Source organism: Pelodiscus sinensis, chromosome 3, assembly GCF_052426305.1.
Source record: "Pelodiscus sinensis isolate ZL-2025 chromosome 3, ASM5242630v1, whole genome shotgun sequence".
Lineage (NCBI taxonomy): Eukaryota > Metazoa > Chordata > Testudines > Trionychidae > Pelodiscus > Pelodiscus sinensis.
Genome location: NC_143054.1, coordinates 91,659,973 through 91,673,215, shown reverse-complemented (window position 1 = coordinate 91,673,215; position 13,243 = coordinate 91,659,973). Strand labels below are relative to the sequence as shown.

The 13,243-nt window shown below is 40.3% G+C and overlaps 1 protein-coding gene across 4 annotated transcripts in view; it reads right to left on the bottom strand.

Moving 5' to 3' along the window:
• Positions 1-13,243, bottom strand: part of NCOA7 (nuclear receptor coactivator 7) — a 124,670-nt gene that overhangs the window by 22,458 nt on the left and 88,969 nt on the right. For 2 of the 4 annotated variants that reach the window (XM_006139438.5, XM_075924110.2), the window contains 3 exons: positions 12,897-13,081; positions 8,824-9,824; positions 7,412-7,580 (listed from right to left, as the gene is read on the bottom strand). In XM_006139438.5, coding sequence (XP_006139500.3) covers positions 7,412-7,580; positions 8,824-9,824; positions 12,897-13,081 — 1,355 coding nt within the window. Of the gene's footprint in view, positions 1-7,411; positions 7,581-8,823; positions 9,858-12,896; positions 13,082-13,243 lie in introns of all 4 variants that reach the window. The other 2 variants (XM_006139436.5, XM_075924109.2) reach the window with 1 other exon arrangement.

The window sequence follows — 13,243 nt, the reverse complement described above, 5'->3', positions numbered from 1 at the left end:
AGAGCTGCTCGTGTGGATGTGCTCTACCAACACAAGCATAGTGTGGGCATGCAGTTTAATTAAAGTGCTTTCATTAAAGCAGCATAACTTTTGTCAACAAGAGCCTATAGTGTAGACAAGGCCTTATAGGATGGGCCACTCTATCATGGGCAGCAGTGACTAATAAAAACCTTGAGTGTAATGAGTAGTCAGCTGAATGTACACTTGCTGAGCAATGCTGTGGTTGAAAAGGGGCTAACATGATCACTAGAAACAGGGAATATTTAAATACAAGTAAGGAAGTTCTATTACCTCTGTATTTGGCACAGGTGTGTGCTACCGGAAGTGCTATGGGAATATTGTATTCAGTTCTGGAAACCCCAAAACAAGAAGGATTTTGAAATATTGGAGAGGGTTCAAAGAAAAACCACAAGAATGATTAAATGATTGAAAAACATGCCATATAGCCAGAGAGTGAAGGAGCGCCATCTAGTTAGCTTATCAAAGAGAAGGTTAAGGCGTGACTATAAGGGAATAGATATTTGATAAAAGAAGGCTCTTGAATCTACCAGACAATATAAACACAAGATCCAGTGGCTGAAAGTGGAGCTAAACAAATTCAGACTAGAAATAAGATCTATAAATTCCAATAGTGATGATAATCAACCACTGGAAGGCCTTTTCAGTGACTGTGGTGGATTCTCCACTATTGGAAATTTTAAGATCAAGATTACATGCTTTCCTTGCAGATAGTCTATAGTTCAAAACAGGAGTTCAGGCTAGACCAGGGGTTCCCAAAGTAAACCTTCCCGTACTCCTTATTCAATATGAAAGGAAATAAATTCTAGACTCTAGAATCCACAATTCTTCTCACTAACACTACTACTTTTGGAATATTTCAGTTAGGATAAACTAGTTATTTACCAAATATTCCCCGTACCCACTTGACAAGCTTCTCGTACCCTCTGGGGGTACGCGTAGCCCAGGTTGGGAACCCCTGGGCTAGACAATCACAGTGCTCCTTTCTGGCTTTAGAATCTATAAAGGTTGATGATGCTGAAAATTCAAGCCACCCACTGTCTACATAACTAGAACACATTGCAAACCTATTTGTATCCATGACTTGGTGTCTTACCTATCTAGAGTTCCAAAGGGAACTGAACATACTGGAGTTGGGATCACCCTAGAAGTCCAATCCTTAACTTTCACCTGTATGTTCCATGAATCATATCAACAAGAATAGGAAAGATAGAGGAATTTTAAGTCAGCCACTCCAGATGTCCAAAATCACATCAAAATCAAACTGGATTGCTGTCACACCATCCATGAGGAAAAGTTCTGGTATGTTTTACAGGGAACCATGTTATGGTACAAGACTCTTGCTAGTTAGAATGAAATTCAACTTGTTGGAAATTTCTTGCAAGAGATCCAACTTTAATAACCACTAATTTCTTCTCGGTTGACAAAATGTCAAACAGTGTTTGTTTACTGTTAGGGCTACCATAAACAAAAAGCAAACCAGCCAGAATCTCTTTCTGTCTAATTAAATCAACTGTGCTGGAAACAAATTGCCTGCATTCATCAAACACCAAAACACTACTACCTTTTCTGGAGCTACTGTCTTCACCAAACACAGAAAGTGAGTGCCCATGACAGAGAGCCTGATCCCAGAACTAACCATTTCCTGTATGCTGATACCATGGCAAAAATAAATCCATACCTTTGGCTGATGAAAGGCTACTGCTGGTAACTAAGAAGGTTTACTTTTTAATATGTAAATTACTCTGAATACTGTAGTAATTAGAAAAAAAATGAAGTAGCATGCACATATGAGTGTTGAATTTGTAAGTGCTTATTTGGCAGTTCTGGATTCAAGCCTGACATGTGCATCTCAGAATTTAAAACAAAAATGAAGAAATTACTGAATAGTGTTTCACTTTTAATCATTTCATACCAGCCTTATTTAATTGGTGCATCATTTTATCACTCTCTATACCCACCTTAAACTGAAAATCATTCTATAGCTGTATTTACTTTTCAACGTTAGATAGTTTTCCTCTCAATGTTTTAAAAGAAATAATTGTAAGAGTAGCTCAATTACCAGTCTAATAACCTCAACAATGGAGAATCAATTAGTAAAATGCAATTCTACAGATTCACTTAGTTCCATCAAAAAATAAAGCCATGAAATACAAGCCGACTTATACTTACTCTCCAACGCTGTAAGCAACACCCATTGTCAAGTCTTCCAGCTCAGTCACTGTCCAAAAGCATTAGAGCTACTCTGCTAAATAGCAGCGCAAGAAGTTCTCTTATGAAGTGCACCTTTTTTCAGCTGAGACTTCTTTAATGATTACATCTTCCCAGTTACGTGCTAGAGACCAGGACTGCTGTGATTTTGCAATCAAAAGAGCAGCCTTGGAGTCACCGATTAACTCAACTACATCATCAAGGATAATGGAGTGGCATATTTTTGGGATTTTCAGTAACTTATAAATCATGTATTGCACGGGAAGGAATCCAGTAGAAGAATTAAGAGAAGAAAAAGTGGATTCATGATTTGTTTTACAACCTTTAAAAGAAATATTTAAAATGGTTTTTTAAAAAAAAAAAAAAAAAAAAGCTGTATACCTAGTTTTGTCTCCACTAGTGATGGTTCAAGTACATAATGGTATAACTCAATTTGAAAACCACAAAGTAACTTTTTTTAATGTGACTTTGGTACTCATGAAACGTGCCACACTGAAAGACCTAGGTGCCTGCACTATATATGAACACAGCAAGTACTCACCCTAAACTCCGGTCATCTGAAGGAGTGGGCTGTGCCCACAAAAGCTCATGATACCATCTACATGTTTTGTTAGTCTATAAAGTGCTACCAGACCATTTGTTGTTTTTTTACATTGGAAGGAGCAGTTTAAGTTCCCACTATCTCTCCATAACTAAAATGAAGTCACCTGTGGAGTTAGTTACAGCAGTTGTTTAACAGTACACAGCACCATTACAAGAAATTTTAGGATAGGGCAAATTCACTGAAGTTGAATGGGGGCATTTAAGTAGGCAGAGTGACTTTGGGCATGAATGCTGATTTCTCCACATTCTGGCTACAATTTCTTTTTTAAAGTATTAATGAATAAAACAAAGATACTAACACGAGGTCTGCACTAGACCCGGCAGCTCAGTATGCAACTTCAGCTCTGTAGACTTTGTAGCTGGAGTTGGCTTATCTTAAAGCTGAGCTTCATGGTGTCCCCATAGTGGGAGGTTGACAGGAAAAAACACTTTAGTCAGTTTCTCTTACTCCTCGCAAAAGTAGTAGTACTGGATGCTGGCAGTTTCATTTAGCAAGCCTAGTTCAATTTAGTGAGTCTAGTTAAGACTCACTGGGCTTGTCAAACTACATTCCTCTGTCGAAAGAGGAATGTAAATGAGCCTAATCGAAAGTGCAAATGAAGCGGAGATTTAAATATCCCACGCTTCATTTGCATATTCGCGTCCAATCGCTGTTTCAAAAAAGGGTTTTTCGAAAGTGAACCTGCAGTCTCAACGAGGTTCTTTAGAAAAAGGGTGTGTTTATTAAAAGAACCCTGTTTAGACTGCAGTTTCACTTTCAAAACCCCCTTTTTTGAAACAGCAATCGGACATGAATATGCAAATGAAGTGCAGGATATTTAAATCTCTGCTTCATCTGCATTTTCAATTGGGCTCATTTACATTCCTCTTTTGACAGAGGAATGTAGTCTAGATGAGCCCACTGAATTGAACTCCAGAAGATCTTCTAGTGTTGACAAGGCCTAAAACAGGGGTGGGCCAACCCGTTCCAGATGAAGAGCCACAATAGCAGTGGAGACGGCATGAAGAGCAGGGGCAAAGCTGTTAAGCAAAAAAAACCCAAACACACACAAAAACCAACCAACCAACCAACAAAAACGCGTTGGGGGGAAAATAGGTGCCGGTACACCTGTCCCAGGGCATGTCTTTTTTTCTCTCAACAACTTTGCCCCGGCTCTTCACGCTGTCTCCACTGCAATTGTGGCTCACAAATAAAGCACTGGGAAAGGGTGAGAGGTACAAGCTCTGGGAGGGAATTTGGGTGCAGGAGGAAGTAGAGAAGAGGATGCTGGCTCAGGGAGGGGGCTCCAGGCTAGAGAGTGTTGTGGTCAGGTGAAGGGTTGGGGTGCTGAGCAAGCCGCAGGCTTGTGGCTGTAACGGTGAAGGAGTTTGGGCTGGGAGTATGATGGGCTCAGGACACAGATTTGCAGTGTGTGGATGGTGGAGGAGTGTTGTGGCAGAAGACTGGGGATGTGAGGGTGCAGGAGTTTGGGGATGTAAGAGGCTCAGGACAGGGGGTTCAAGTGTAGGATAGGCTCAGGTTTGGGATTGGTGTGTGTGTGTGAGTGCGTGCATGTGTGTGCAGGACTGTTATGATGCTGCTTCCAGATCGGGGCTTGGCCCCAATTGGGGGCTTGTTGGCCAGGCTTCATTTTTAAATAAAAATGTCAAACACCATATGTTTCAGCATTGTCTTTATTTATGAAAGGGGTGGGGAACCCGTCATGGTTCCGTCAGGAGCTGCAATTTTTTTTTTCACGAACCGCATGTGGCTTACAAGCCGTGGGTTGGCTACCCCTGCCTAACATATCAAACACAGATTAAGACTGGGTTACATGGAGGAGAATGCAATTTCAATGATGGCAGGTTGAAAGGGTTTGTATGTAGCTATCGAGCATACATAGGTGTTTTTTTTGTACATTTGGAATGAATAATTTCATCAGCACTTGAAGTTTTATATCGAGACAAATCACTTTTTTGATCTGTGGAAAGAAATAAAAATAGCCCTACCTGATTTGCTATTCATAGCTTTCCCAAAGAATTGCATAGCGGAAGGAATCTGATTATGGTTAGCAGTGAAACTGTCAAGTTTTTGAATTGTAGCTCTGAAAGCCACACCTAACCTAATTCACCATGAGGCTCTTCAACAAAATTAGGAGCAGAAGCAGAGTACTGGGGCTGTCAGCCTGCAGACTCGGCTGAAGTGATTCACTTTTAAAACGATTTCTTTGTAATAAAAAGGGCTAAAAAATTAGGGGTTTTTAACAATAGCTTAAATTACACATGAAATTCACTCTCCAGAAAGGGTTTCTACTCCTCAAATGACAAGTAGGCAAATTATTTTTCAAGAATGGCTAAGATTAATATGTATTTCAGATTTAACCTTCAGCATATAGAATCAGCAATCAGAAAAAGACCTTTAGCATTTTATGCAACATTAAATTAGATACACCACCTACAAAGCAACACTGGTCTTGTATTACTGAAATTCTGAAGTGCTGGCTCACATTTTAATCAAGAATTGTCTTGACCTCACACCAAGCAAAGACGAGATTCTGCACATAGCCAGTGAATTAAAAGCTATCTTCAGCTACAACTGAAACCACTATGAATGTAACTACTGCCAACATTCCAGCTGGATTAAACCTTTACGTCCGAGTCAGCAAGTTCCACACCACTGCTCTGCTTAACTAACTCTTTTCTTAAATTACACCAATGGACCAGACATAGCTAATTTTAATCTTTGTTTTTTTGTATGCTGAAACTATCAGAAAATTAGGAAAATAAGATTTTTTAAAAATTGACTACAGCTTAAACTCCCTCACTCAGGGGCAGATGAGGATTTTGTGGGGCCCAGGGTAGCACAATTTCGCGGGGCCCCTCCTTTGACACGGCGCATGCGCGGTGGTGCCATGGCGCATGCGCGGGGCCCCTTGAAGCGCGGGGCCCGGGGTGGCCGCCCTGCTCGCCCTGCCCTATATCCGCCCCTGCCCTCACTGATATTTACAGCAGTTAATTCTTTCTCCCCAATTTCTGGATCAGCAATAGAACTGAGCAGCTCTGAATGTTATGTAACTGTGGTTCAATTGGAGCAACCCAACTGCAAAATGTCGGGGGAAGGGTGCATGGAAAGTGGTAGCAGCTGGAAAAAAAAAGCTCGCTCTCAAGCTTGAAAAAGCTCTACCATTGCAAAGGTCACATAGCAATTTCAAATGAGACTTAAGGTAACTGGCTGCATTAAAGCCTTATTTCAACAAGTTTGATGAGCATGCTCTTTTATCCATCAGTGAAATGCAGGTAAGCAGTTTTAGGAAATTGGTCCATCTCTGCCAAAAGGAGAAAAATCAAGAGCTTGGCTTAATGGGTAATATACTTCGAAAAATGACCTTTAAAATAACTGGCATTGTGAGCAGCAATAAATGCAGAACCTCACTGACCTACTAACAAACTAAGCTAATTTGCTGTGTAAGAAGATGATTTTGTGCCAACCGTACAAACTCAATCTGGGGAGTTAAAAAAAATCAAGTTGGCTTCCTTTTGGCTTGTTGTAAAAGGTTATGCAAACCCCATTCTGCCCTCATTTACCCCAATCAAACCTCACTGATTACCATACATATGCTTATATTTACTGTTATAAGTTATGCAGAAGTGGAAATGACAGACAAAATCTGAAATTTGAACTTAAAAAATTCTGTGTCTAAGCCTGAAAAGCTCCAGTTCACACTCTCATGTAGCTGTGTTGGCTCTAGGCTGCTAACAAAACTTAGAAGGTACAGCATCAGTTACCTAACACATCCGAGAGAAAAAGAGTCTCCAAATACAAACTGGGAACAGATGTGAGTACAAAGATGCCATTTTTTACATGGCTGCATTGAAATGCAGACTTACGGTAAATACTTTACTCTTGAGGTTTCAAGGAAGTAATACCTTATGAAATGTCCACATTTGATAGAATTTTTCTATAGCAGCCACATGATTTTCTTTACAAGCTATAGATTTCGGTGGAATAAATAATATTTTAACAGGCTAGAAATTGAAGTGAATCATGATACTTCAATGAAGGCTCTGGAACTTGCTGCTATGGCTCTTAGAATAAGTTTAACAAAGAAACTATTCAACTACTATACACAGTATATCCTTCCAGAAGATAAGTTGTTATTTTCACAGTGGTCTCATTCAAATCAGAATACAAGGAACATGTGGGCTCAGTGGGGAAAAAATATGTAATTTCTGTGTACAGGAATCCAACCCTTCTTTGTTGAAGATTATGTATTACAATTTATACTCTTCTAAATAATGGAAGAAGCAGCAACTGAACCTTCTTGACAGTCATTCCTTAATCCCCATCTTTCTGCTCACATGCTGCTAAGGAGGAGTACACTTTTCCTTTGTGCTTCCAATCCCTTTTCACTCCATACACTTCCCCTGCATCCTCCAGAGCACTACGCAGACTCTTCAATTTGTGGCATTCTGCTGCATTTAGCACTTGTGCAAGGTGTGGCATAGGATAGAGGATGTCAGGATTTGCCCCTAAAATTGTTGATGTGGCTGATAAATAATGAAGAAACAAATGTGTTTTGTATCATGCATTTCAGCCTACCTTTCCCGAGGAACAGCAAACCAGTACTCCGGCTGCTTTCTCCTTTTCCCATACTGCTGCGCCATGGTGGTGCTTTGAGTAACAAAGGACTTTCTCATGGGCTTGCCTACTTTGATACATAAGAACATTGGAGGGGTCTTGCTTTTCTCCTCTTTTGAAGGAAGCATATCTGAATCAGAGACAAAAGAAATGACTGGCCCGGACCGGTATAGCATTGATAGCTTAGCTACTGACACAAAAATCAATCTCTTTCTAGGAATAGTCAATAGCACTGTGAAACCCTGTCACTCTGAGCTTGCCACATTCAGCCTAAGAAGGCCTGAAGGACATCTTTTCAGTAAGAGAGACGCCCAAGAACTGTCAGTGGCACACTGACCTTTTTAGGCACAGCGTGTCCTAAGCTATGTGATTCTCCTCTCGCCTAGTCTGGTACAAATCAGCGATCTATCCATTGAAATCAACAGAATTTGTTAACCTGGTTTTAAAGGGAGAATAAGGCCCTCATGAGGTTGGTTTTTTTTTAAACACACCTCACACATGCTATGTATACTGGAGGTCAGTCTGGCTTGTGCTCAAGACAATTCCACATTTTCCATCATACTCCTATAGTTCATCTATAGTCCATAATAACAGAACAAACAGAACGGTCACTCAACAACACTGTGCTTATACTCCTGCTCAACAGCACTTCATGGGTGGTCCAGTAGCACAAAAAGGACTAAGACAATATAAACATGTGTGCGCATATGTGTGCACAAAAGTAGAACACAGACTTTTGAGTAATTATGTTGCTGTGTTCTACTGTGGATTTTACACATTAGAAGTGCATTGGGCAGTCTTCAGTGGAACTGGCAGATCATTTCAGTGCATAGCAAAACAATAGCAATCTTTCAGCCACTGTGTGTCACAGTCAACATTATGCACGCATGGTATTTTATTGAACTTATTGTTAAAGTGTTACAAAACATAGTTACTAAACATGGACAAAGTACATGACCCATTTATTAAGCTCAGTATCCCAAACAATTTGAGGGCATCTTTTTTCTCCTATGTTACTTCTTGATTGAGAATCTGCATGTTCAAGTGATTGCCCAAAGACTTATACTGTAAAATACCAAACTACACTACAAAGGAAATACAGGACATCCCTGCTATAAATCGCCCTGGTATACATCCGTTCCACACTAAAGTTGTTGACGCTTGTAGGAACTAATGTGTTATAAGTCCCCCTATTCCATGCTCTTAAGTCATACAAAAAACAAACACGAATTTGCACAAATGGAAGTCAGCCATGGGGAAAAAATTCCCTGCTTTAAGTTGTTTCGCTATAAGTCCAAGTTTTTTTGGAACGTATCTTGGACTTATAGCAAGGATGGCCTGTCAGCTCTAACAGTTAACAGACAGAGACCTACCTTCAATTGGTACTTGAATTCTCTGTAACAGCCATAGTCTGATTTCTGAATTATTGTCCAATTGTGTTTTTTGACACACTTTGTCCAGAGATGGTACCGATGAAGATTTCACAGATTCTTTAAGATCCTTTTCCTCTACTGCAGCCAGGCTGACTTCCAGTGAAGGCTCTTTACTTTCAATGCAGCTTGAATTGGGTTCACCACTTTTAACTGTAAGAAGTTTGTTAACTTGGGACTCTGAACAGTTAAGTGTGAGGTCTACACCTGCCACTTTGTTTTCTTCACCATCACCAATTCCAGCCTTACTTAGGTTTTCAGAAGACTGTGGCCCATCTTTATCTTTACTGAGGTAAAATTCAATAAGTTTATTTTTATCTAGCTCTTTTTGAGTGTCCAGTGTAGTCTCCACTTTATCTGTAGGGGAACTGGCACACTTGTTTACTTCTGGCATGACATCTTGCTTCTCACACGATTCTAAGTCTAGATCAGCTTTGGGTTCAACATCATTCTTTGTGCCCAAGGAATCAAATGCCAGTAAGTCCTGAACTTCTGAAACAGATTTAGTTACCTGTGACCTGTCTTTTCCCAGCCCCTTGGGGTCAAAAGAAACCCCTTCTGTCACTGCATCTTTTCTGTCTAATTTGATATTTGTATAAGATAAAGTCTCTCGCAGTTCAATGAAGTCGTCATCTTCTCTGTCCATAAGGGAATGTTCTTTGATTTTGGAGTCTAAAGCAGTTTTTTTCCCAGAAGGCTCCTTAGTATGTCCCAGTACACTGGACCTTTCTGATGGTTCGGTGGAGGCCATGTCACTGGGAGGTTCCAAAGACTTAGCACTGTCAGAAGGCTTAAGTAGTTCAAGATCTGCTGACTTCTTGTCCAAAGGCTTTATTGATTTGGAATCATCCCCATTTTGCTGCCTCTTCTCCTTGCTCAGGGACTTGAATTTGCTGAAAGGATTGATATCTTTCTCAGAGGAAAGGTCTTCCCACTCTCCTGGCCTGTACAAAGGACAAAGATCCTTTGGAATGTCACTGTCAGGAGAAATGATGGATGTACATGGGATGTTAAAAACAAAATGGAAACGAAACAAAATGGCAAAGAAAACAACTAAAATATGTCAAAATGATTTTAAACAATGAAACCAAACAAAAAATGGCTTTCTTGAAAATAAAATATAAGCCAGCTGAAATAAGTGGTTTCAAAATGAATAAACTGTGGGAAGTAAAAGATGAATAATTCTGCAGAGTGTGGGGGAAGAAATTGTACATATGTAACTAATACAGTATGTGCCATCAGACATCCAATAATAAAAAAATAAGGCCAGATACTCAACCTGATGTAAAATAGCATTGCTTTACTGAAGTTAAAGGACCTGCACTGATTTGCACCAACTAAGGATTTAGCTCTGCTTACTGTGTTTCTTCTCAACTATACATATATATAAAAAAAAAAGAGTGTTACGTCTGGTCTGGGACAACGTTCCTGTCTCTTGTAGCATTCCTGCTTCTCTGGCAGAAGTTAATTATTGAAAGTACAGCAAACCACAGTGAGAACCTCTACATTTTTTAAGCACTTACACAACTTTAAAGTTGTAAATGCTCTAAAAAGCACAAGTCACTCTTATTGCCTGTTATTTCCCCATTTGACTGTAGGGATTTTCCTAAAAACTTTAGGGATGGGTGAGGCAAGCCATCAAAGTAGGAAAATCTTGGAAATAAAAGGACATAGTGCTCAAGGTCTTTCTTTACTTCGTTATTCACATGTGTCAAGTTTAAAGAGCATGAGAACAGGTAATGGAAGCTTATACATTCTCCCACCAAGATAGTGGGATAGCAAGTATGGTAGGGTATGTCTACATTTGCCCCCTAGTTTGGATTAGCGAGGCAAATGAAGCATATTGAAGTTGCTAATGAAGCGTGGGATTTAAATATCCCGCGCTTGATTAGCATATTTGCGGCCAGTCGCCATTTTAAAATTCCAGTCGCCCAATTTAACTTGCTGCGTGTAGACTCGGTAGTCTGATTTAAAACCCTTCCCTCGAATTAACTGTTACTCCTCATGCAAACTTGTCCACATGCAATGAGGAGTAACAGTGTCAAGTTAAATTGGGCAACCGGAATTTTAAAATGGCGACCGGCTGCAAATATGCTAATCAAGCGCGGGATATTTAAATCCCTCGCTTCATTAGCAACTTCGGAACGCTTCATTTGCCTCCCTAGTCCAAACTAGGGGGCAAGTGTAAACATACCCATATAGAGATCAAAAAACGATATGACAGGAAACCGTATGACTAAGCATCAGATTGTGTCATGGAGGTCAGGATACCATTACTTTCAGAGACCTCTGTAACATTTTCCACTTCAGCCCCAGGGCCCCAAAGGTGTGTGTGTGGGGGGGACCTACCTCATTATTTTAAACAAAAGTCATAGACAGGTTGAGGACTTCTGTGAATTTTTATTGACTCTGACTCGTCCACAATATTTATTAAAAATAACTGGCAAAATATTAGTCTTACAACATGACTGTATCACCACTATACAGCTGTACAGGAACAGCTGCCTTTGTTCTGAATGGCTGATATGCTAGGACTATTTTTTTTTGTTGGGTAGGGAGAAAAGAGGGAAGATGAAATATTTATTTTAACAGTGAAACCTGGTTATCTGCATTGAGAAGCCAGGCTGTTTTCTAGAACAAACCTGTGGACAGCTTTTTTCATCAAGGTACAACTGACTAAATGTAAGTGAAAATACCAGCTAAGAATACCAGCTAAGAAAATACTGCTATGTATCAGAAGTAATTACATGAATTATGATTTCTGAATCCTTCATGAGAGAACTGATATTTTGGAGATTTGTGGAGGTAGGAATTTACCTGCTGCTGTGACCAGTAATGTCTAAAAATACCTGATCCATTAACCAATGTAGTCACAATAGCAACAGCAAGAAATCTGAACAAAAGCTAATCGGTAACATTCTATAGTCACCTCCCTTGCATTAAAATAATGGAACACATTTCTGGGGGGGGGCTTCAATCAGTTGTAGAAACTAACCCACAAGAATCACATAAACCTAAACATGATCTGTGATGTGCCAGTTCTCTTTTTGCCCCTGGACATTTTCACTGTCCTCTGTCTTCTATGTAGTGTATACCTTTTTATCTCTCTCTTTTTCTGCTGTTGAAAAGTTTATTTGCCTTCATCCTTTATAGCAGTGGTTCTCAACCTTTTCAGACTAATGTATCTTTTTCAGGAGTCTGATTTGTCTTGTGTACTCCCCAAGTTTCACTTCATTGGAAAAGAACTTTCTTACAAATCAGACATAAAAATACAAAAAAGTGTCACAGGAAAGTGTTACTGAAAATTTATTTTCTCATTTTCACCATGGAATTTAAATATTATATTTGCACTCCAGTGTATATCATGTAAAGCAGTAAAAACAAGTCATTGTCTCTATGAAATTTTAGTTTGTATTGACTTCACTACGGTTTTTATGGACCCTGTTGTAGGCAAATATCTAGATGAGTGGACAGACCATGAGTGAGCAATAAAAAAACAGCAGCCCGCAGGGTTACTCCCTGGCGGGCCACTGCCACTATGTTTACCTGCACCTCAGCAAGTATCAGAGGATCGCAGCTCTGGTTGTCCTCAAATCGCCATTCACGGCCAATGCGAGCGGCAGAAAGTGCCACGGTCTGGGACACCATTTCCTGCCACTTGCGTTGGCCACGAATGGCGATTTGTGGTCAACCAGAGCTTCGATCCTCCAATACCAGCAGAGGTGCCGGTAAACATGGAGGTGGGGGGCCCGCCAGGGACTAATCCTGCGGACCAGATCCACCCCTATTATAGACCCTGGGGAAGGCCTCTGTGTACCCCCAGGGTTGAGAACCATGGTTTTATATGACATCACCGCCTTTCTGCCTTTCGCCGCCTTTTTTTCCCTTAAGGCTCGGTTAATTCTCTCTCCCGGTGAACTCTTTTCACTCCTCCCACCAAACCTCTGTTTTCGTTTTTTGGTTTCCCCTCTCCTGATGATACCATGCAAATACAATCAGCAAAGACCACTCCTTACGATGGCAGGGCATCTTTAATCTTCATGTGAGAGATATCGTTGTAGAGGGCTATCGAGACAACTTCCTCCATAGGGCAGATGAGCCCATACTCTTCACAGCCATTCTCAATTACCAGTGGATCCGACTTGTGTGGGTCAAACATGATGTTGTTTGGAGTCACTATCATGACCCCCCCAACTACACCCTAATAATAAAAACATATGAAGAGAGTGTTAGCACATCAAATCTAATCACTGACCTTAGGTCACTTTAATGAATAGCTCAGTGTCAACTTTTAAATTACTTGCCCAATATAAATACTCTCTCCAATGTCTCTTTATTCTCCTGTGGAGCAATGTTTTCTAAC